Here is a 24786-nt window from a genome sequence, read left to right as displayed (position 1 = left end):
GACCCGAGCCGGGAATCGAACCCGGGTCCCTGGTGCTGAGGCAGCAGTGCTAACCACTGTGCCACCGTGTCACCCAATACCAGACATCTACATCCTGCAGTAAGTGTCAGTATCTCAAGAAACTTTAGCCCTTACTAAAGACGTTACACTCACCACATGTCCTGGCCTACAACGTGACTAAAGTCCCGCACTATGTGCGGACCTTCCCATCCTGCCCGCCATGGGAATCGTAACCGATTGGGACACGGACCATGCAAAGGTCCGCTGACCTCGGGTGGGATTTTCCGGTTTTGGGGCGAGCGCGGCTGGAAAATCCCACCCTTTGTGTTAAGAGTGGGAGAGGAGTTGAGGAGGAACATGTTTTCTGTGGTGAGTTGTTGTGCTGCCTGGAAGGACAGTGGAAACAGGTTGAAAAGTAACTCTTAAAAGATAGATAAATATTTGAAAGAGATTTATGAGGAGGGAGCAAATTGTTTAACTCTTTCAAAAAACCAGCAGAGGTTCAGTGGGCTGAATGGCCTTCACTGTGCTATAAGATTCTATAATGTGGTGGATTCTCAATGCTCCAAATTGTCCAAACGATCAATTGAAAGTCTAAGATGATGGCTCTCTCTCTCTCAGGGCAATGTAGGAAGTATTTTTAAAATTAATTCTGGGCAGATGGGTATTTATTGTCTGTCCCTAGTTATCCCTTTGGAAGGTGGTGGTGAGCTGCCTTCTTGAACTGTTGCAGTCTACATGGTGTAGGTACAACCACAGTGCTGTTAGGGAGTGAGCTCCAGGATTTTGACCCCGCGACAGTGAAGGGATGGCAATATATTTCCAAGTCGGGCTGATGGGTGACTCAGAGTGTAAGAGGTTTATTATCGATATAAAACTGCCTCAGTGATTGGATCTTTTGTTTCTCGTAGGGCAGCAGATCCGGATACAGAGGCAGTGCGAAAGCCGCTCAGAATTTCTCCGCGAATCAAGATGCAGAAACTCTCTACAATGCAATGAAAGGATTTGGTAAGTAGTTTCCTCTGCAATGTAAACTCTTCCACAACTGACACCAGTTTGGTGCAGTGTTAGTGAGTACAGTCATGTACTGGTTTGTAAGGGGATTTTCTCAGGGGGGGGCCCTCGGTGGGGGGGTCTTGTATTCAGCTGATCTCAGCCAACACAAAAACTTATGAAAGACAGTATGCAGTTAAAGACGTTCTTTATTTGACCAACGCGTATTTGGAGAGAGATGGTCAGAGGATTGCAACGTTCTCTCTGACGTTACATCACACGAGACAACATTTCTGAAGATTCGATCCTCCCGCCCACCTGTCATCCAAACTGGACGGTCCAATTACATTAATATACTTTATTTACTTTGGCCAATAGCATTCTACTTTCTAGCAGAATTAGGAATTCATTGGTCAACTGAACCTAAAAGTTCTTCCCCCGCCCCCCCGCCCCCCCCCCCCCCCCCGCCCCCCCCCCTGTTGCCTAGTAACCTTACCTATGCAAATCCGGTAAGTTCAAGGGTTGCACTTAGCACCTGCAGCCCTGGAAACAGGAAGGGAGTCATCTTCTCTGGTCTGTTTTTGTCCCTTTATCAGTGGAGGCTGAATCTGTCTATTCATCACCGCTAGAAGCTGAATCTTTCTATTCGTTTCAATAAGCTTGGTTGCCTGTAGCTGCCTGGCCTGCCCTTGGTAATAGGGTGTACACTCTCTGCTTCATTGTTCCAAAAGAATGTGGTCTGCCTAATTAAACTTTTTTCCCATTTTGCCTAGGGGTAAATTGCTTGTTGGCCAAAGCTCACAAGAAAATACAAACATAAAGTTTAAATCTATAATACTTGTTCAAAAATGATTATATATATATGCTTATACTGATAATATCTTTGTATAATATGTGAGGCACATTGTGATACTTTTGGTATATATAAGGCACACTGTGGTCCCTATTTTAAACTAATCTACTTTGTTTGAATAGTCTTAAAGGAGGGGTTTCTGTACCCCTGCATGTTTTGATTAACTAGACTCCAGGATCATTGAACAGGAGTTCAAATCCCACCATGGTAGTTTGCAAAATGAAATGCAGTTAAACAAAAAAAAAGAATCGGGAAATAAAGAAGTTTTATTTTCTTTATTAGTGTCACAAGTAAGGCTTACGTTAACACTGCAATGAAGTTACTGTGAAAATCCCTGAGTTGCCACACTCCGACGCCTGTTCGGGTACACTGAGGGAGAATTTAGCACAGCCAATGCACCCAACCAGCACGTCTTTTGGACTGTGGGAGGAAACTGGAGCACCTGGAGGAAACCCACGCAGACACGGGGAGAGCGTGCAAACTCCATACAGACAACGACCCAAGCCGGGAATCAATCCCGGGTCCCTGGCGCTGTGAGGCAGCAGTGATAACCTCTGTGCCACCGTGCTGCCCATGGTGCAGCCTATTTTCCTTTTTGGAAATAAACCCTCCATCCTTACCCGGTCTGAGCCAGTGTGTGGTTTCAGACCCACAGCAATGTGATTGACTTGAACCATCCTATGGAAATGCTGAGTAAGGCACTCCACTCCATCTAAACACACAGCAGTTCCACAGTCACCTTCTCAGGGCAACTAGCGGCGGGCAATAGATGCCAACCTGGCTAATGGCATCCAAATCCTGAGGATTCTAGCGGAAGGGAAAATTCCTCAACTGTTGAACCCATTTGGAAGTTTTGCTTCAATTTCTGAGCAATTGTTTTCAATTCTCGACCAGTGGCTCCTTTTTGATCAGGTGCTTGAAAGCGAAAGGACCCAGTTTATATTGTACAGAATTCCTCCTCAGGATGTGGGCATCGCCAGCAAGGCCAGCATTTATTGTCCATTTTTAATTGCCCTTGAGAAGGTGGTGGTGAGCTGCCTTTTAGAGGTGTAGGTACACCCTCCGTGCAGTTAGGGAGGAAGTTCCAGGATTTTGACCCAGTGACAGTGAAGGAACGGCTGATATATTTCCAAGTCAGGGTGGTGAGTGGTTTGGAGGGGAACTTGCAGGTGGTGGTGTTCCCATGTGTCTGCTGCCATCGCCCTTCTAGACAGTAGGGGTCATGGGTTTGGAAGGTGCTGCCGAAGGAGCCTTGGTGAGTTGCTGCAATGCATCTTGTGAGATGGTGCAACCAAAAGAGAAAATGCAGGAAAATCTCAGCAGGTCTGGCAGCATCTGTAAGGAGAGAAAAGAGCTGAAGTTTGGGGCATCTGAACTCGAAATGTCAGATCTTTTTTCTCTCCTTACAGATGCTGCCAGACCTGCTGAGAGTTTCCAGTGTTTTCTCTTTTGGTTTCAGATTCCAGCATCCGCAGTAATTTGCTTTTATCCAGTTGTCGGTGGTACACACAGCTGCCACTGTGCATCGGTGATGGAGGGAGTGGGTGTTTGAAGTGGTGGATGGGGTGCCAATCGAGCCAGCTGCTTTATCCTGGATTTTTCCTGATTTTTATACATCTTTCCTTGGTCCCTGACCAGATTTTGGGAATGGTGACAAGAGGCTGTGGCAGTGTTGCTTTGTAATGATCAATACAGTCACACTCCCAGACTAAACATGGCTTGGGATTGTCTGGCATAATGTGTAAGAACTGACTCCCTGTCTCTCTTTGACATTGAATACAGGCAGCGATAAAGAAACCATCATTGACTTATTGACTTCCAGATCTAACGCTCAACGGCAGGAAATCTGTGCAAGCTACAAGACTCTCTATGGAAGGGTAATTTCTAATTTATCACCTTGTGTGTGTTAAAATGTAATTATTTGTCCTTTTTTGACACATCTCTGCTCCAGAAAGATGGTTGTTCAAGCTGCAGAGGGAGTCTGTCCTGGTGTGAGTTGTACATTATTGATATCAACTCTCAGCCCATTTATTTTTCACGAGTTTATTTAATTCTCTCAGAAATGTGCTGGGTTTGAATTCATCCACCCCTCCCGCCCCCCATCCCACCCTCCCGCCCCCCACCACCGCTGCTCCACCGCCCCCGAATACATTCCATGTTCTAATCCTTTCTGATCAAAAAATTCCTTCTCACCTTCCAGATTATGCTTTCCGCATTGACCCTGAGTTTGTTCCCACTTGTTACAGATTCATTAACTAGTCCCAACAAACCTAACCTTCTCAAAACCATCCCAAATTTGAATCATCCCTTTAATCTCATCTTCCTGTATAACCAGATGTTTCTATTGTTGCTGCGATCCCAGTAAATCGCTTTCCCAATGGTCAAATGAGAGTACAGATAGTGCGCTGTCAGAGAGCTAGTACAGTGGGATGGGCTGAATGGAGAAAGGGAATAGGAGCAATTGGATTACTCTGTCAGAGAGACAGTGCAGGTGAGATGGGCTGACCAGCAGAGACCTGGGCCATCTCTATCCTCTGTGTTCAATCTGTAGTCTTGCCAAGTGGGTTCCAGCGCGGGCTCTCTGTACCTTGGCTCTCGGCAACCTTACAATATCCAAACCCTCTTGCTCCAACAGTGTGATTGTAGAAGGCTTTTCATTATTTTTGTGTTTCATTTTCACATACCAGCTAATAACCATGTTAACACCCTCGTGGCATGTCCCTGAACCTGGTTATTTTAAAAATGTTGCTGTTTTGCTAATGACACCTTGCCGTAGGTAAGCTGTCTTTGGCACCTAGAATAACTCAAAAACCCATATTTTTGAAAATTGCAACCTTAGACACATAATGATGGAGGGCGGGACGAGATGTTTGTTAAGCTACACTTGGAGCTTATTGGCTGGTTTTAATTATCCTATTCAATCCAGCACATAGTGCGTCCACATTCCCTGAAACAAGTCTCTGGGGGCGATTTTACCAAAAAATTTCTAAGTCCCGAATTAGCGTGAAAATGGGAGAGTTTCAGATCTGTTTTCCAGCGAGGCCACAAGTGTAATCTTATGCCACTCTATGCAAAAAATCTTGCTAAATCTGTTTCGCGCAGAGCCTGAACTCACCAGAAAGCCAGCAGCTGACAGCAGAGGGCGCAGTCACACATGTGCAAATCTCCTTGTTCGGCCTCCATGGCCGATCGGCCCCCCCCCCCGGGCTGGCGCGAACCCAATTTTTCAACTCTCTCACGATCTTACCAGCTCGCCCTGCCCACTGACCGGCACATCTCATTCCTCTCCTTGTGGGCCATTCAGTCCATCGCACTGTACAGTCTCGCTGTCAGAGCCACCTATTTGATCCTCTTCCCTTTCTCCATTCAGCCCATCACACTGTACTATCTCTCTGACAGAGCACAATGCTCAGTCCCCACTGGCTCAGTCCCCACTGGCGTATTGCAGATACTGAAAGGACATTTCAACCAATGTGAGAGTGATTTACTGGAATTCTAACATTGGAAACATCTGGTTATAAAGGCAGATGGGGTTAAAGGGATGATCTCAACAAAGTGTGGAAATAATGAATGGGTTTGAGCGGGTTAAGTTTACTGGGACTTGGGAATAAACTCAGGGTGAAGGCGGGAAGCATAATGTGGAACGTTGAAAGGAATGTTTTGGCGGGATAGGGAAAGGGGAACATCACAATCGGTCATGGAGTTAGCAAGGGCAGAAATGATGGCCGAGTGGTATTATCACTAGACTATTAATCTAGAACCTCAGCAAATGTTCTGGGGTCCCATGTTCGAATCCCGCCATAGCAGATGGTGGAATTTGAATTCAACAAACAAAAATATGGAATTAAGAGTCTACTGATGACCATGAAACCATTGTCGATTGTCGGAAAAACCCATCTGGTTCACGAATGCCCTTTAGGGAAGGAAATCTGCTGTCCGTGTGGCATAGACGTGACTCCAGAGCCACAGCAATGCGGTTAACTCTTAACTGCCCTCAGGCAACTAGGCTTGGGCAGTAAATGCTGGTCAGCCAGCGACGCCCATGTCCCATGAATGAATTTTTAAAAAAGTACCATCCCACTATTGTACAAACTAGGCTTCTAATCCCTGGAATAGGGGAAATTCAAGCGTGCTTAAAATGACCAATGTTGACGGTGTTGTTCTGAATCCAGAACAGGGACTGAGAGTTGGGAATATGAGAGTGGAGGTATTTTGAAGTGATGTCAGGAATAACTCTTCTCACAAAGGGTAATGAAAAACGGAACCCTGCTCCCTGCCCAGAGAACCCTGTGACTGGCGGGTAAATTGCAATTGCTACATGTTGTGTTAGGGTCTCCGGAGTTACAGAAGCAGGGTGGGTTGATGGAGTTAAAGTATAGATCAGACATGATTTAATTGGGCTCAAAGAGCTAAAGAAAAGTGTTGTGTATTTTTGAAAACGATGACAATATTTCTGTCTCAGGATCTGATTGATGATCTGAAATATGAACTAACGGGAAAATTTGAGAGACTGGTCATCGGCCTCATGAAGCCTCCTGCCGTGTACGATGCCAAAGAACTGAGAGACGCCATCAAGGTAAAACTGTATTCACACTCCCATGGTTACCCAGTGAAAGGCTAGACAGCTAATATACTGTCAGAGGGTCAGTACTGAGGGAATCCAGCACTGTCAGAGGGTCAGTACTGAGGGAGTACTGCACTGTCAGAGGGGCAGTGCTGAGGGAGTACTGCACTGTCAGAGGGGCACTGCTGAGGGAGTGCCGCACTGTCAGAGGGTCAGTACTGAGGGAGTACTGCACTGTCAGAGGGGCAGTGCTGAGGGAGTGCCGTACTGTCAGAGGGTCAGTACTGAGGGAATCCAGCACTGTCAGAGGGTCAGTACTGAGGGAGTACTGCACTGTCAGAGGGGCACTGCTGAGGGAGTGCCGCACTGTCAGAGGGTCAGTACTGAGGGAGTACTGCACTGTCAGAGGGGCAGTGCTGAGGGAGTGCCGTACTGTCAGAGGGTCAGTACTGAGGGAATCCAGCACTGTCAGAGGGTCAGTACTGAGGGAGTACTGCACTGTCAGAGGGGCACTGCTGAGGGAGTGCCGCACTGTCAGAGGGTCAGTACTGAGGGAGTACTCCTGCACTGTCAGAGGGGCAGTGCTGAGGGAGTACTGCACTGTCAGAGGGGCAGTGCTGAGGGAGTACTGCACTGTCAGAGGGGCAGTGTTGAGGGAGTGCCGCACTGTCAGAGGGTCAGTGCTGAGGGAGTACTGCACTGTCAGAGGGTCAGTGCTGAGGGAGCAACGCACTGTCAGTGGGACAGCACTGAGGGAGCAATGCACTGTTGGAGATGAGACCACATCTGTACTCTAAGGTAGACTTTAAAGATTCGGGGCTACTATTCAGACAGGAGCCTGCGAATTCTCCCTGATCTCCCGGTGCCAATATTTCTCTGCAACCCACTTTGCTTAAAAAAAACTCTCATTTCTGTTAGTGGGATCTCACTGTGCACAAACTGGCTGCTACAGCTCCTGCATTACAACAGTGACAATGCCTCATTGGCTATAAAACCCCCGGGACAGCATGAGGTTGTGAAAGGTGCTATAGAAATGCAACTTCTTTCATTCGATTAATGCAAATAATTTAACATAATGCTGACCGCGTGCAGCACGCTGGCACTGTAGTTCGCACTGCTGCCTCACAGCGCCAGGGACCCGGGTTCAATTCCGGCCTCAGGTGACTGTGTGGAGTTTGCACGTTCTCCCCGTGTCTGTGTGGGTTTCCTCCGGGTGCTCCTGTTTCCAAAGTCCAAAGATGTGTGGATTAGGTTGATCGGCCATAATAAATTGCCCCTTAATGTCAGGGGGACTAGGAGGGTAAATATGTGGGGTTATGGGGATAGGACAGGACCTGGGTGGGATTGTGGTCAGTGCAGGCTCGATGGGCCGAATGGCCTGCTTCTACACTGTAGATTCTATGACATGATGTGGAGATGCCGGCGTTGGATTGGGGTAAACACAGTAAGAAGTTTAACAACACCAGGTTAAAGTCCAACAGGTTTATTTGGTAGCAAAAGCCACACAAGCTTTCGGAGCTGCAAGCCCCTTCTTCAGGTGAGTGGGAATTCTGTTCACAAACAGAGCATATAAAGACACAAACTCAATTTACATGAATAATGGTTGGAATGCGAATACTTACAACTAATCAAGTCTTTAAGAAACAAAACAACATGAGTGGAGAGAGCATCAAGACAGGCTAAAAAGATGTGTATTGTCTCCAGACAAGACAGCCAGTGAAACTCTGTGGGGGTTACAAATAGTGGGACATGAACCCAATATCCCGGACGGCCTCAACCGGGATATTGGGTTCATGTCCCACTATTTGTAACCCCCACAGAGTTTCACTGGCTGTCTTGTCTGGAGACAATACACATCTTTTTAGCCTGTCTTGATGCTCTCTCCACTCATGTTGTTTTGTTTCTTAAAGACTTGATTAGTTGTAAGTATTCGCATTCCAACCATTATTCATGTAAATTGAGTTTGTGTCTTTATAAGCTCTGTTTGTGAACAGAATTCCCACTCACCTGAAGAAGGGGCTTGCAGCTCCGAAAGCTTGTGTGGCTTTTGCTACCAAATAAACCTGTTGGACTTTAACCTGGTGTTGTTAAACTTCTTACTGATTCTATGACACCCAGCCGATTGGAATTCAGTGTCTGTGGGAGTGTGATGACAGCTGGAGATCACGGGCAGTTCTGTCCCGGCCCAGCTGTTGTCTTGGACAGAGGTGGCAGATGCCAGTGGGAATCTTTGGAAGCAGCATTGGGACAGATTCCTGACACATTCCTGCTGCCGGCAGCTACCCCGGCATTGGAGTCCTGAAGCCTGTCCTAAACTCCCGTCCCACGTGTTCAAGTTGCACCAATGCCAAGTCAGGAAATATAATCCAATAAATCGCATAACTTGTCCATAAGGAGAAGTTACACAAAGTTTGGTTCACTGATTTTGATCTGACAAAACGCACAAAGAAACAAACTGCATTTCAATGAAACTTTTCATGATTTTAAAATGCCCCAAAACAACTTATTTTTAAAAATGGTGTCGCTGGCTCGGCCAGCATTTATTGCCCATCCCTAATTGCCCCTTGAGAAGGTGGCGGTGAGCGGCCTCCTTTAATCTCGGCAGTCTGTGTGGTGTAGGTACACCCACAGTGCTGTTAGGGAGGATGTTCCACGATTTTGACCCAGTGACAGTGAAGGAACGGCCGGTATATTTCTAAATCAGGATGGTGAGTGACTCGGAGAGGAATTTGCAGGCGGTGATGTTCCGATGTGTCTGCTGCCCTTGTCCATCTGGATGGTGGTGGTTGTGGGTGAGGATGGTTCTGTCGAAGGAGCCTTGGTGAGTTGATGCAGTGCATCTTGCTGGTAGTACACACGGCTGCCACTGTGTGTCGCTGGTGGAGGGAGTAAATGTTGAATGTGGTGGATAGGTGCCGATCACACGGACTGCTTTGTCCTGGATGGTGTTGAGCTTCTTAAGAAACCCAGAGATTTGGGCGCATAACCCAGGCGGACACCCTGCAGTGCAGTACGCAGGGAGTGCTGGACTGCCGGAGGTGCTGTCTTTCGAATGGACAGTTAAACAGAGGGTCCCTCTGCTCTCTCCAGTGGAGTCTGTGGGCATTATTTCCAAGAGCAGGTTGGGAATTGAACCTGGAATACGTGGTCTGAATGCTGAGGCACTGACTGGGGAAAGTATCCAATGGTCTGAATGTGTCTCTTTCCGTTAGCAGGGACTTGGAACTGATGAGAAGTGTGTGATTGAAGTCCTTGCATCCAGAAATAACAAGCAGATCCACGAGCTGACGAAAGCTTATAAAGAAGGTAGAGCTTGATTAACCTGAGTGCATCCATATCCTAAACTGCAGCAGCCTCTGATTATCTCCCCTCCCCCCCGTGTCACTGACCCTCACTGTTAACCCCTTCCCTTATCTCTGACCCTCACTGCTTCTCAGAGAAGGTCAAACTCCATTTTAAGATTTTAAGATTCTCATGATTGTTTCAAATCCCTCACAATCTCTGTAACCTCCTCCAGCCTCAGCGAATTCTGCACTCCTCAAATTCTGGTCTCTGGCACAACCCTTATTTTAATTACTCCATCATTGGCGGCCGTAGTTTCCGATGCGTTATTCCTAAGTTCTGGGATTCCCTTCCTAAACCTCTCCATCTCTCTATCCTTCTTTAAGGTGCTCCCAAAGACCTACCTCTTTGACCAAGTTTCTGGCCACCTTCCAAGTATCTCTTTCTGTATCTCAGAGTCGAGGTTTGTTGATCACACTCTAGAAATGCCATCAGATGATGAACTACAACAAAGTTGTTGTTGCTGATTGGACATTTCCCTCCAATCTCTGAAGCCTGGTTATCTCCCAGGAGAGGCAAAATCCCAGAGTGAGAAAATCCTGGACAAATGAAGAGAATCCAATACTCTGGAAAATTGCTCTTTGACCCGCTCAGGTGCTGGTAGTTGAGTAGCTCAGTATTCCGCTCTCTCCTCCAATATGCCAATACCTTACATAGAATATATAGCCCAGAAACAGGCCATTCAACCCATGTTTGTCTCTTTATGTTCCCCGTAAGCCCCCTCCCACCCTCTCTAGTTAACCCTCTTTGTATATCCTTACATTCCCTTCTCCCTCATGTGTTTGTCTAGCTTCCTCTTAAAATCATCTATACTGTTCAACATCAACCACTCCTATAGCAAGTTCAACATTTGGTTAATTGTATATATGTTTAATTATTTAATTGGGCTTCCATTTGCCCACAGAGGCACTAACTGAAAATGAGTTAGCCAAATTAGAAGTTCTATGCTTGTAATGTTTCGTTCTGTAAATAAATGTCAAGCTGAATAAGGATTGATCCCAGAACTATCCTTCACCACCTGGCCTTCTTGCTTATGATGTGGAGATGCCGGCGTTGGACTGGGGTAAGCACAGTAAGAAGTCTCACAACACCAGGTTAAAGTCCAACAGGTTTATTTGGTAGCAAATACCATAAGCTTTCGGAGCGCTGCTCCTTCGTCAGATGGAGTGATTTTCACTCCATCTGACGAAGGAGCAGCGCTCCAAAAGCTTATGGTATTTGCTACCAAATAAACCTGTTGGACTTTAACCTGGTGTTGTGAGACTTCTTACTCTTCTTGCTTATGGCACACTCTAATCACGTTCAAGCGAAAGAAGGTTTTTCTGAATTCCCTATTCTGTTTATTAATGATTATCTTCTCGGCCCGCTCGTGGAAACATTTGTAATAGTCCCTACCTTGTATCTAATGATGTTTAATCTCTTTGCACAGTGTATGAGTCAGATCTGGAGACTGATATTGTTGGTGACACATCTGGACATTTCAAAAAGATGTTGGTGGTTCTCTTGCAGGTGCGTACAACACTGACTGTAAGAACGAGGTGTTCAAAAAGTATGAATCTAGAAGCAGCAAGAGACCATTCAGCCCCTCGAGCTTATCCACCATTTTATTAAGATCATGGCTGATCTGCGACCCAACTCCATCTACCCATCTTGGCTCCATATCTCTTCACACCCTTGACTAGCCAATTTCTACCAATTTCAGTTTTAAGAATATTCGTTGGGTGAGCATCTATTGCTTTTTGTGGGAGGGGCTTCCACACTTCATCCTGACTTTGGGTAGAGAAATGTTTCTGACCCGAGGAATGGCCTGACTCCCACACCAGCAGGAAATGTTTCTCTCTCCACTCCATCAATTCCTTTCAAAATCCTGAAAACCCCAAAATCAAATCACCCCTTAACCTTCAATTCTCCACGGAATGAAAACTTAGATTATTTGATCTCTCATCGTAAACCTTGGGACCTTGGGAAAACATTCAGAGGAACAAAAAGGTTGGAAAGATCTTAATACAAACACATGATGTGGAGTTGCCGGCATTGGACTGGGGTGGGCACAGTAAGTAGTCTCACAACACCAGGTTAAAGTCCAACAGGTTTATTTGGTAGCCCGAGCTTTCGGAGCACCGCTCCGAAAGCTCGTGCTACCAAATAAACCTGTTGGACTTTAACCTGGTGTTGTGAGATTACTTGCAATACAAGCACAAGAAGATGATTCAAAATTCCCGACGTTCCTTTAACTCAGCAATACCTTTACAGACACAAACCAGTGAAGAGTTACCACTGGCTTGATGAAACTTGGACTGGCTCAGTTAGAAATGGTTTTCTTCTGGCGAATTCCTGGGCATTTACTTGATGCTCCTCACATAACCTGTTTCTTTCCCTGAGATGCATCAAAAACCGTACTCTTAAACTCACCATTTCTTCAACTGCTGAGCAAACAAATGAGTTCCCTAAACTCAAACTTCCTGTAGCACCTCTGCTAAACTGATCATTTGACTGAGTCCTGCGACTGATTATTCAGTTAACCACTGTCCCAATAGCCTTACAATTTTACATCTCAGAGCACTTGAATCCCTTCTGTCTCCGACGCACGCACTGAACTCTCCCTCTCTCCACTCCTGCTTTCTGCCTCTGTGTCACTGGATTCATGTCGCCAGGCAACTGCAAAGCTTTTCCTGCTTTTTGTTTGTTTCCCAAACCATTGAATTTCCAATCTCTGCCAATCCATCTCTCTACACTTCAGGGGTTGTATAACCTCATTGAAAATCTATATATATCATCCCAGGGAACTAAAAGATCGGCGGGGGAAATAGCAAATGCACAAGTGGTAAATTTACCAAAATTCACTGGACTCTGGGGTGGTTCCCGCAGATTGGAAAACAGCAAATGGGACGCCACTGTTTTAAAAAAAAAGGAGGTAGACAAAAGGCGGGTAACGATAGGCCGGTAAGCTTAACTTCTTTGAGAGAGAGTTATCATAGAAACCCTACAGTGCAGAAAGAGGCCACTTAGCCCATCGAGTCTGCACCGACCACAATCTCACCCAGGCCCTACCCCCACATCCCTACACATTTACCCGCTAACCCCTCTAACCTACGCATCCCATCCAATTCTGTAGTCGGGAAAATGCTTGAATCTATCATCAAGGAAGAAATAGCGAGATGTCTGGATATAAATTGTCCCATTGGTAAGACACAGCATGGGTTCATGAAGGGCAGGTCATTGCTTGACTAATTTAGTGGAATTTTTTGAGAACATTACATGTGCAGTCATTAATGGGGAACCTGTGGATGTGGTGTATCTGGATTTTCAGAAGGCATTTGACCAGGTGCTACATAAGATACAGGTGCCACGGTGTTACGGGTAATGTATTAGCATGGATAGAGGATTGATTAACTAACAGAAAGCAAAGAGTGGGGGTAAATGGGTGTTTTTCTGGTTGGCGATCAGTGACTAGTGGTGTGCCTCAGGGATCAGTGTTGAGACCGCAATTGTTTACAATTTACATAGATGATTTGGAGCTGGGGACCAAGTGTAGTGTGTCAAAATTTGCAGATGACGCTAAGATGAGTGGCAGAGCAAAGTGTGCAGAGGACGCTGAAAGCCTGCAAAGGGATATAGCTAGTCTAAGTGAGTGGGCGAGGGTCTGGTAGATGGAGTACAATGTTGGTAAATGTGAGGTCATCCATTTTGGTAGGGATAACAGCAAAATGGACTATTATTTAAATTGCAGCATGCTGCTGTGCAGAGGGACCTGGGTGTCCTTGTGCAGGAATCTCAAGGAGTTGGTTTGCAGGTGCAGCAGGTAATTAAGAAGGCAAATGGAATTTTGTCCTTCATTGCTAGAGGGTTGGAGTTTAAAAACAGTGAGATTATGTTGCAGCTGTATAAGGTGCTGGTGAGGCCACACCTGGAGTACTGTGTACAGTTTTGTTCTCCTTACTTGAGAAAGGATATACTGGCACTGGAGTGGGTGCAGAGGAGATTCACTAGGTTGATTCCAGAGTTGAGAGGGTTGGCTTATGAGGAGAGACTGAGTAGACTGGGGCTATGAGGAGAGGTTGGAGAAACTTGGTTTGTTCTCACTGGAGCGACGGAGGTTGAGGGGAGACCTGATAGAAGTCTACAAGATTATGAGAAGCATGGACAGAGTGGATAATCAGAAGCTTTTTCCCAGGTGGAAGAGTCAATTACTGGGGGGCATAGGTTTAAGGTGCGAGGGGCAAGGTTTAAAGGAGCTGTACGAGGCAGATTTTTAGAGTGGTGGGTGCCTGGAACTCGTTGCCGGGGGAGGTAGTGGAAGGGGATACGGTAGTGACTTTTAAGGGGTGTCTTGACAAGTACATGAATGGGATAGGAATAGAGGGATATGGTCCCCGGAAGGATAGGGGGTTTTAGTTAAGTTGGGCAGCATGGTCGGTGCAGGCTTGGAGGGCCGAAGGGCCTGCTCCTGTGCTGTAATTTAATTCAAACATCAATTGATATCATTCTTTAAAAATACGCAATGACAAGGCACCCACAACCCTCTGGAGGAGCAAATTCCAAAGATTCACAACCCTTCTGAATGAAGAACTTTCTTCTCACCTCAGTCCTAAATAACTGATCCCTTATTCTGAGAGTGTGATCCTTAGACTCTCCAGCCCCATAGCATCTACACCATCAGCTCCTCGAGATCCTTGAGGAAGATAATCACTGAGGAAGACAGTGACAGAAATTGGGTCTTACAGCTGAGGCATCAATGTGAATTTGGAACACACTAGTCTAGTTATCCGTTTTAGTGAATGGCGGAGCAGGTCTGAGGGGGGATATCATCCATTCCCGCTCCTGTTCTTCTGATCCATGCTCTGACCTCAACTTTTCAATATATTTATTCATGGCAAAGCAACACGACAGAGAACCGTCCATTCAGGTTTGTCACCGGCAGAACGATTGGCGATTTTGGAAGTAGTGTAGCCAGGAGGGTAACTCACAAACACACACGGTTAGATTAATGGTATATCTTTACTGTGTGCGCAGCGACAGTGAGTGGCAGAAGGTCACTCCACCATCCACTCTGACCCTGCATCAATGCACCTGACTTCCCAGCAGAGGCCACCAGAGAGCAACTTGGGTGCTGGAAACCTGAAGGGTAAACACAGTAAGAGTTTTAACAACACCAGGTTAAAGTCCAACAGGTTTATTTGGTAGCAAATAGCATTTGCTACCAAATAAACCTGTTGGACTTTCATCTGGTGTTGTTAAAACTCTTACTGTGTTTACCCCAGTCCAACGCCGGCATCTCCACATCATAACCTGAAGGGTGCTCAGAATTTAAAATTACCTTTACCCTATAGTAACTAGCGGTGTGATTTTTACTCGATAGTAACTAGCGGTGTGATTTTATACCCGATAGTAACTAGCGGTGTGATTTTTACTCGATAGTAACTAGCGGTGTGATTTTTACTCGATAGTAACTAGCGGTGTGATTTTATACCCGATAGTAACTAGCGGTGTGATTTTTACTCGATAGTAACTAGTGGTGTGATTTTATACCCGATAGTAACTAGCAGTGTGATTTTTACCCTGTAGTAACTAGCGGTGTGATTTTTACCCTATAGTAACTAGCGGTGTGATTTTTACTCGATAGTAACTAGCGGTGTGATTTTTATTCGATAATAACTAGCGGTGTGATTTTTACCCGATAGTAACTAGCGGTGTGATTTTTACCCGACAGTAACTAGCGGTGTGATTTCCGTGAGATACGTGAAGTAAGCTTGCGTTCTTTATAACACAAATGAGTGAGTTCAGATACCCAGCCTTGGGATTGGATCCGCACCAGGTGGTGCATTCTCCTGTTGGCTGTCCAGGTATACAGCCACCTATCCAAACAGGCTGTCAGAGTTAGTGAGGAGGCAGTGGCGTAGTGGTATTATCAGTAACCTAGTAATCCAGACACCCAGGGTAATTCTCTGGTGATCTGGGTTCAAATCCCACCACAGCAGATGGTGGAATTTGAGTTCAATATCAAATATCTGGAATTAAAAGTCTGATGATGACCCTAAATCAGTTGTCGTAAAAATGTACCCGGTTCATGAATGTCCTTTTGGGGAAGGAAATCTGCTGTCTTTACTTGGCCTGGCCAACCAGAGTGACCCACATTGTTTAACTGCCCTCAGGGATGGGAATAAATACTGGCCCAGACAGCGACGCCCACACCCCATGAATGAATTTAAAAATTTGCATTTCATGGAATTATATGGCACAGGCCATTCAGGTCATTGTGTCTGTGCTGGCCCTTTGATCCAGCTATTCAATCAGTATCAGTTCATAATCTCTTGCTTTCAAGTATTTATCTAATGCCCCTTTTGAAAGTTATCATTGATACTGCCTCCACTGTCCTTCCAGATCACTGCCTAACACAATTTGCCCTCAATTTCACCTCTGCTTCTTTGCCAATCACCTTAAAACCCATGTTCTCTGCTTAGTGAACCCTCCTGCAACTGGAGACAGTGTCTCCTTACTCACTTCTTCTCCATTTCCTCCAATCGCCGCACTAAAGCTTGCTCACCCCGTCACCCTGGTACTTTCTGGTAAATCTGCCCCCTTGCCACACACTCTGAGACCGTGACACTCTTTCTAAAGTATGGTGCCCAGAGTTGGGAAATAATTTTAGTGTATAGTGACCGACTGTGCGATATTCAGTGGAAGATGTGAAGTAAAATTGCATTCTCTACCGCACAAACAAGTAGATCATAAGATATAGGAGCAGAATTAGGCCATTCGGCCCATCTTATTCATTCCTCACTTGTCCATCGGGAGGGTGGTGGAGGCGGGTTGCCTCATGTCCTTTTAAAAAGTACCTGGATGAGCACTTGACACATGACATTCAAGACTTTGGGCCAAGTGCTGGCAGATGGGATTAGGTTGGAGTTCAGGTGTTGCTCCCGTGTCAGTGCCAACTCAATGGGCCGAAGGGCCTCTTCTGGACTGTATGATTCTCAATGATTCTATAAGAAATACCTGATTGATTGACTTCTGTTGGTTGAAGGTATCTAAGGATGTAGATCAAATCAGCAAGTGCATATCAGCCATGATCTAATTGAACGGCAGAACAGAGTTGAGGGGCTGAATGGCCTCTTTGTGTTCCTACGATGCAAACAGACTCTCAAGAAAGACAGGAGGAAGTAATCGTTGTTTTCCTCTACTTGGTGTTTTCCAGGGAACCAGAGAAGAAGACGACGTGGTCAGTGATGATCTGGTAGCCCAGGATGCGAAGGTAGGTCCAGTACGTGGGCTTGTCATTCCCCAGCCCTGACTGACCATTAGTCCAGCTCCCCAACACCAACCACACTGCTCACACCCAGGGCTATCAAGGTAGCAGAGACTAGAGCTGAGGCCTGAAGGCCTCAAACTAAAATGGACTTGACATTTCTTTAACACAGGAACCAAAGTGTTTGACAGACAGTGAAATACTTCAGACTGTGAAGCATTTTGATAGGAAGAATGTGGAGAGGCAATTAAAAAATGAAATGGCGCAATTCTAAACAAGGATTGGAGAGACCTGGGGGTGTATGTGCGCAGATATTTGAAAAAGGCAGGGCAATGGGAGTGGCATGGGAGCGCAGTGGTTAGCACTGTTAGCAAGAGTTTTAACAACGCCAGGTTAAAGTTCAACAGGTTTATTTGGTAGCAAATGCCATTTGCTACCAAATCATAGAAACCCTACAGTGCAGAAAGAGGCCATTTGGCCCATCGAGTCTGCACCGACCACAATCCCACCCAGGTCCTACCACCATGTCCCTACATATTTACCCACTAACCCCTTTAACCTACACATCTCAGGACACTAAGAGGCAATTTTAGCATAGCCAATCAACCTAACCCGCACATCTTTGGACTGTGGGAGGAAACCGGAGCACCCGGAGGAAACCCACGCAGACACGAGGGGAATGTGCAAACTCTACACAGACAAGCCGGGAATCGAAACCAGGTCCCTGGAGCTGTGAAGCAGCAGTGCTAACCACTGTGCTACCGTGCTGCCCAAATAAACTTGTTGGACTTTAACCTGGTGTTGTTAAAACTCTTACTGTGTTTACCCCAGTCCAACGGCGCCATCTCCACATCATGACTACCATCGGCCTCACAGCGCCAGGGAACCGGGTTCAATTCCGGCCTCGGGTCACTGTCTGTGTGGAGTTTGCACATCTGTGTCTGTGTGGGTTTCCTCCGGGTGCTCCGGTTTTCTCCCACACTCCAAAGATGTGCGGGTTAGGTGGATTGGTCATGCTAAATTGCCCCTTAGTGTTCAAAGATATATAGGTTAGGGGGATTAGCCATGGGAAATGTATAGGGTTATGAAGATAGGGGTGGGGGGAGGGCCTGGGTAAGATACTCTGTCAGAGAGTTGGTGCAGATTCGATGGGCCGAATGGCCTCTTGTGCGCTGTAGGGATTCTGTGATTAAACAGTTTTCCGTGGTGGTCTGTGTCGGTAACCCGATAACCGGAGTAAAGTTGAGGAGAATTTATTATTACACAGCGAGATGTGATGATCTGGAATGTGCTGCCTGAAAGGGCGGTAGAAACAGATTCGATAATAACTTTTTTAAAAATTGGATAAATACTTGTAGGGGGGGGAATTAATTGATGGCTAATAATACTGAATAGTGTGGCTCGCTTTTCAAAGGGCTGGCATGGACATGATGGGCTGAATACCCACCTCTGCGCTGTATAATTCAATATTCCGAAGAATTGCGGTCATTGTTGTAAGGCAGGAAACACCAGTCCCTGAATTGTGCATAGCAAGATCCCACAAACACCATTGAAATAATGAGCAGATAGTCTGTATCTCCTTTCAGCAATGTTGGTTAGAAATCATAGAAATCCTACGGTGCGGAAGGAGGCCATTTGGCCCATCGAGTCTGCACCGACAACCATCCCCTGTCCCCGTAACCCCACATATTTACCCTGCTAATCCCACTAACCTAGGCATCCCGGGACACTAAGGGGCAATTCAGCATGGCCAATCCACCTAACCCGTGCATCTTTGGGAGGAAACCGGAGCGCCCGGAGGAAACTCCACGCAGACACGGGGAGAACGTGCAAACTCCGCACAGACGGTGACCCAAGCCGGGAATTGAACCCGGGTCCCTGGAGCTGTGAGGCAGCAGTTCTAACCGCTGTGCCACCGTGCCGGTTATGAAGCAATATTTGGCCAGGGTGCCAAAAACATGCTCCTGCCGGTCTTTCCCGAAAGTGCCAGAGGATGTTTAACATGTGTCTGAGCAGACAGGCAGGGTCAGGTTAAGATCACATCTAAAAAAGATTAAGTTCCGCAGACAAGTTGCACAATCTTGGCTTGCATTCCCTGGCATCTCGGGGAATGGAGGCTGATCTGATCACAGTGTTGGAAATACTAAAAGGAACTGACAAAGTAGATACAGAGACCCGGGTTCAATTCCCCAAAGAGGGGACAGGACCTTCAAGGCTGGGGTTGTCAGAGTGTGTTGTTGAGTAGAAATATTGAGAGAGATGGAGCAAAGATGGGTAGAAGGATTTGGGAGAGAAGTCAGAGCCCAGGTCTGATTGGATGGTGAAGCAGACCTGAGTGGGCTGAATGGCCTCTTCCTGTTTCTAACGTTCCCTTGTTTAAATCCCGCAGGAACTGTATGAAGCTGGAGAACTCCAGTGGGGAACCACGGAGAGCTCATTTATCACTATCCTGGGAAATCGAAGCTTTTGCCACCTTCAGTTAGGTACAGTGACCGAGTATTGTGATAAAGCCGTCATCTAACCGTCTCCTGATTTTCCCCGTGTCTGAAATGGGAATGGATTTACTACCTCACATAGGGTGTGATTTATTAACATGTTAGCTCACAGTGTCTCAGTGTTGTACCTGTATCCTACCGGCAGCTTTGGAATTTTCCTGTCACAGTACATCCAGTGGAAATTTAACCCCTCTGGCTTTAACCCCTCTGTGATGGCTGGCACAGGCTCGATGGGCTGAAGGGCCACTAATTGTGCTGTAAAACCCTGTGACAAATTGCCATCCCTGGCGATCTGGCTGTTCACGCCCCGCTGCCGCTGCAAGTGAGGACGGAGTATTTGGCGCTCAGACAAATCTCTGTTCACTGCAGCGGAACCAGAGAATCCCGTCAGTGAACGGCCGGAAGATTCTACCCCCTGTGTGTGAAGGTGCATGTGCACACACAGTGGGCATGTTTATATACACACGCATGTCCGTATACCTGTGCACATGAGTGTGTGTGTGTGAGTGTGTGTATCTCAGTGTGGGTGTATCTCAGTGTGTCTGTATGTGTGGGTGGGTGCGGGTGTATCTCTGTGTGCGGGTGTATCTCTGTGTGTGGGTGTATCTCTGTGTGTGTGGTGTGTGTGTGTGTGTATCTCTGTGTGTGTGGGTGTATCTCTGTGTGTGGGTGTATCTCTGTGTGTGGGTGTATCTCTGTGTGTGTGGGTGTGTGTGTGTGTGTGGGTGCGGGTGGATGTGGGTGTATCTCTGTGTGTGGGTGTGTGTGTGTGTGTGTGGGTGCGGGTGGATGTGGGTGTATCTCTGTGTGTGGGTGTGTGTGTGTGTGTGTGGGTGCGGGTGGATGTGGGTGTATCTCTGTGTGTGGGTGTATCTCTGTGTGTGTGTGTGTGTGTGTGTGTGTGTGTGTGTGTGTGTGTGTGTGTGTGTGTGTGTGTGTGTGTGTGTGTGTATCTCTGTGTGTGGGTGTATCTGTGGGTGTGTGGGTGCGGGTGGATGTGGGTGTATCTCTGTGTGTGTGTGTGTGTGTGTGTGTGTATCTCTGTGTGTGGGTGTGTGTGTGTATCTCTGTGTGTGGGTGTGTGTCTGTGTGTGGGTGTATCTCTGTGTGTGGGTGTGTGTCTGTGTGTGGGTGTATCTCTGTGTGTGGGTGTGTGTGTGGGTGGGTGTGTATCTCTGTGTGTGTTGCTAACCTCTCTCCTGGGTTATTTCTCAGTGTTTGAAGAGTATCAGAAGATCGCTGGGAAGGAAATTGAGGAGAGTCTGCGGGGTGAGCTGTCGGGTGATTTTGAGAAGCTGATGCTTGCCGTGGGTAAGATGAAACTCGCTCGCTGAGTCTTTGTGTAACAAAGCAGGGTGGGGCTGTAAAATCCTGAACTCCAAAGGGCTTATTAACCAGAGCAAACTGCACCAAGACAGCTTGCTAATGAGCTCATTAACAATACTGTGATTCCTCAAAGTGAGTGCGGGCATTGAAAATGCCGATGACAGAGTGGCATCCGAGTGCTGACTGGGCAGCATTTTCCTGGAGTATCCACTCACCCGCTTCCACTGAGGGTGTGGAGTCTGCAGGCTGGCACAGGTTGGCCTGTTTCAGGATGGTTCGGGGGCTGGCGTCGAGGGCAGAAGATCCCAATGAAGGGGATCCAGGAGAGGATGGATCTCCTGTACCCACAGAGTGGGAGGTGAGGGGTTAATCCCCTGGACAAACACATCTTGGGACACTAAAGAGAATTTAGCATGGCCAATCAACCTAACCCCGCACATCATTGGACTGTGGGTGGAAACTGGAGCATCCGGAGGAAGCCCACGCAGACATGGGGAGAATGTGCAGACTCCGCACAGACAGTGACCCGAGGCCGGAATTGAACCCAGGTCCCTGGCGCTGCGGGGCAGCTGTGGGGCAGCAGTGTGGCGCTGCGGGGCAGCAGTGTGGCGCTGCGGGGCAGCTGCGGGGCAGCAGTGTGGCGCTGCGGGGCAGCAGTGTGGCGCTGCGGGGCAGCAGTGTGGCGCTGCGGGGCAGCAGCGTGGCGCTGCGGGGCAGCAGTGTGGCGCTGCGGGGCAGCAGCGTGGCGCTGCGGGGCAGCAGTGCTAACCACTGTGCCACAATGTTGTCCAAACATTGACGAAGTTTTGGTCTAAGTCAGTCCCCTGACACATTTGAAGTGTCTTCTTCGAACTTCCAGCAGCACTGGACAGTAAAAGGTGCGATAGCGCTCAGAATGTTCAGCTGGTCGCTGCTGGGGGAGCATTCGGTCAAACGCTAATGAGCAAAATGGAATGTGGCCTTTTTACTGGGCTTTATCGCCGGCAAGTCAATTCTTGACCAGCACCTCAATGAGCTGCTAGACGGCCAATTCCTAGCACAAGACTCAACCCCTTTAATATGATGCCTTCTGCACTGAATGTGTACTAAACCAGCATTTTAAACTTCAAACTCCAACTTGGCCTCTGTGGGGGCTGCATAGCGCTGGGAGAATCTGGGGAAGTGGCCCGAGGAATCTGTCCAGAAAAATGGCTATTTTAAGTGAACGTTCCAGTTTACTTCCCGAAAGCAACATCAGTACCCGTCTGGATTTTAATGACAGTAGCCATTGGGTGGCACAGTGGTTAGAGCTGCTGCCTCACAGCGCCAGGGACCCGGGTTCGATTCCCGGCTTGGGTCACTGTCTGTGCGGAGTTTGCACGTTCTCCCCATGTCTGCGTGGGTTTCCTCCGGGTGCTCCGGTTCCCTCCGACAGTCCAAAGATGTGCGGGTTAGGTTGATTGGCCGTGCTAAATTGCCCCTCGTGTGTGGGGGGATTAGCAGGATAAATGTGTGCTGTTATAGGAATAGGGCCTGGGTGGGATTGTGGTCAGTGCAGACTCAATGGGCCGAATGGCCTCCTTCTGCACTGTAGGGATTCTATGATTCTATTCTATGAACCACAGTTTCAGGGTCACCGTTAGCAATAGCCCCCTCCTCCCCCTCCAGCCCTTGCCATGACACAGATATCCCAGTCTCTGGGAAACACTGCCCCCACACATCAAGACCCTCTCTGCCCCCTGTAGTCCCAATTTAACTGGATCTATCGTCATTCCACTGTACCCCGAGGTGAGAGATTATTTTGTGTTAATGTGATTGTTTTTTGTGTAGTTTTCTTTATTAATATTGAATCTGACAACTTACACTTAATGTTGCCTATCTTTGTGTGTTTTCTGCAACCCCCCAGTCAGATGTGCCAGGAATACCCAGGAATATTTTGCCTGCAGACTGTACAAAGCGATGAAGGTAAAACAACAAAGACTTTTCGCAAAAGTACATGGGAAATAGGAGGAAGAGTAGGCCATTCAGCCCCTCGAACCTGCTTTACCATTCAGTAACAACATGGCTGATCTTTGATGTCACTTCCTGCCTCATGGTTCATCCTCACTCACCTTTCCCAACTCACCGGTGCAGGTCGTCACCGGCAAGGATCACAGACGCTCCCCACCAACGGGGACCAGATGTGATAGCCTCGCTGATGGGACTGGAGGCGATTGACACTCCCCCTGGTGGTCGGGACAGGGTGGAGCAGTACCCCTTTGCCAGCCTGGCATCCTGGCACCCTGGCAATGCCTATTGGGCACCTTGGCACTGCCTACTGGACACCGGGTTCTGATGGGAGCAGAGCCTGACTGGGGGGTGGGGGTGGAGGTCAGAGGGTAGGACGTCCAAAGGAAAGGAAGGAAGGGGTGAACTCTGCATCAGGGGGTTTGGGGGTGGTCCGTGGGGTCAGTGATCATGGGTTGGGGCTGGTGATCCGGGGAAGGGGGATGGGGGGTGGTGCCGATCGGGTGGAAGGGTGGCAATTATGGGGGTGGGCGTGGTAGACAGATCTCGTAGTATACTGTGTGCACAGAATACTAGGTGATCGGATGCCTGCACAATGGTGCCCCAAGCAGTCTTCAGCTGGCTTCCCGGTGTGCCTCAGCCCCTCCCACATACCCCCCCTGCTGGTGGGAATCATATTGCAGCCTCTGTATTGCACAATGTGCCATAAATTACGACCACTCACCTTGCTGGAAACAAGGGGTGAAAAATGTTTGAAACTTGAAGTTTTTCGGAGGAGATTCTGCTCCATAAATCCGGAAGCATTCCATTTCTAATGAATAAATCCAAAATCAGTCCATTCCCACTGAGTAAATCTCGAATCAGTCAATTCCCCCTGAATAAATCCAGAATCAGTCCATTCCCACAGGGCAAATCTGGAAGCATTCCATTCCCACAGAGTAAATCTGGCATCAGTCCATTCCCACAGGATAAATCCGGAATCAGTCCATTCCCACAGGACAAATCTGGAAGCATTCCATTCCCACAGAGTAAATCTGGGATCAGTCCATTCCCACAGGATAAATCTGGAATCAGTCCATTCCCACAGGGTAAATCCTGAATCAGTCCATTCCCACAGGATAAATCTGGCATCAGTCCATTCCCACAGGATAAATCTGGAATCAGTCCATTCCCACAGAGTAAACCCGGAAGCACTCCATTCCCACAGGATAAATCCAGAATCAGTCCATTCCCACAGGATAAATCCAGAATCAGTCCATTCCCACAGGATAAATCTGGAATCACTCCATTCCCACAGGGCAAATCCGGAAGCAGTCCATTCCCACAGGATATATCTGTAAGTTATCCATTCCCATTGAATTCTCTTTTGAAGTACAGTTCCCCAGGTTCTGTTGCAAATACAGCTGGCAACAACAAAATGAAAAACTCCGGAACCTTCCATGAACTCGGGACATCCCGAGCCATTTTTCCTTGTTCATTTGTGGGATTTGGGCATCACTGACAATTGTTACCCACCCTTAATTACCGGAGGGAAGGTGATGGGGAGCCGCTGTAATAGCCGTGTTCATCTGATAAAACCGAGTGGCTGAGCCACCTCAGAGGGCCATTACATTGCTGAGGCTCTGGAGTCGCATGTAGGCCAGACCGGGTTAGGATGGCAGATTTCCTTCCCGAAAGGACAAGGTTTTGTGACAATCCAGTTGTTTCTGGGTCACCCTCATCGATTCTAGCTTTTTATTCCAGGTTATTGTAGATTTATATTGTGTGTTTCTGGACCATAAACCATCGCCAGATGTTTGACAGCTAATACACCTCCAGATAGTCGTTATTGTAATGTAAGCAATTTGATACAAGGTACAAACACCAACGATTTAGGTGACTAGATATTTGCCGAAAACCTCTGACTTTGTCCACGGCTGGGATTCTCCGGTGCCGCTGCAATGCAATGGAGTTTTGCCTCTGTGTCAAATTCTCCATTCTC

The 24786-nt window shown here is 47.4% G+C and overlaps 1 protein-coding gene across 4 annotated transcripts in view; it reads left to right on the top strand.

Annotated features, from left to right (window-relative positions):
• Window positions 1-915: 915 nt before the first annotated feature.
• The window catches only part of anxa6 (annexin A6), a 117062-nt gene continuing 93191 nt past the window's right edge, over window positions 916-24786 (top strand). For 2 of the 4 annotated variants that reach the window (XM_078231775.1, XM_078231776.1), the window contains exons 1-9: window positions 916-1008; window positions 3629-3723; window positions 6309-6422; window positions 9626-9716; window positions 11182-11261; window positions 16948-17004; window positions 19388-19481; window positions 20709-20804; window positions 22705-22763. In XM_078231775.1, the coding sequence (XP_078087901.1) occupies window positions 996-1008; window positions 3629-3723; window positions 6309-6422; window positions 9626-9716; window positions 11182-11261; window positions 16948-17004; window positions 19388-19481; window positions 20709-20804; window positions 22705-22763 (699 nt within the window). In that variant the 5' untranslated portion in view covers window positions 916-995. Of the gene's footprint in view, window positions 1009-3628; window positions 3724-6308; window positions 6423-9622; window positions 9717-11181; window positions 11262-16947; window positions 17005-19387; window positions 19482-20708; window positions 20805-22704; window positions 22764-24786 lie in introns of all 4 variants that reach the window. The other 2 variants (XM_078231773.1, XM_078231774.1) reach the window with 1 other exon arrangement.

This window comes from Mustelus asterias, chromosome 16 (genome assembly GCF_964213995.1).
Source record: "Mustelus asterias chromosome 16, sMusAst1.hap1.1, whole genome shotgun sequence".
Taxonomy (NCBI): Eukaryota; Metazoa; Chordata; class Chondrichthyes; order Carcharhiniformes; family Triakidae; genus Mustelus; species Mustelus asterias.
This window is presented reverse-complemented; position numbering and strand designations above follow the sequence as displayed.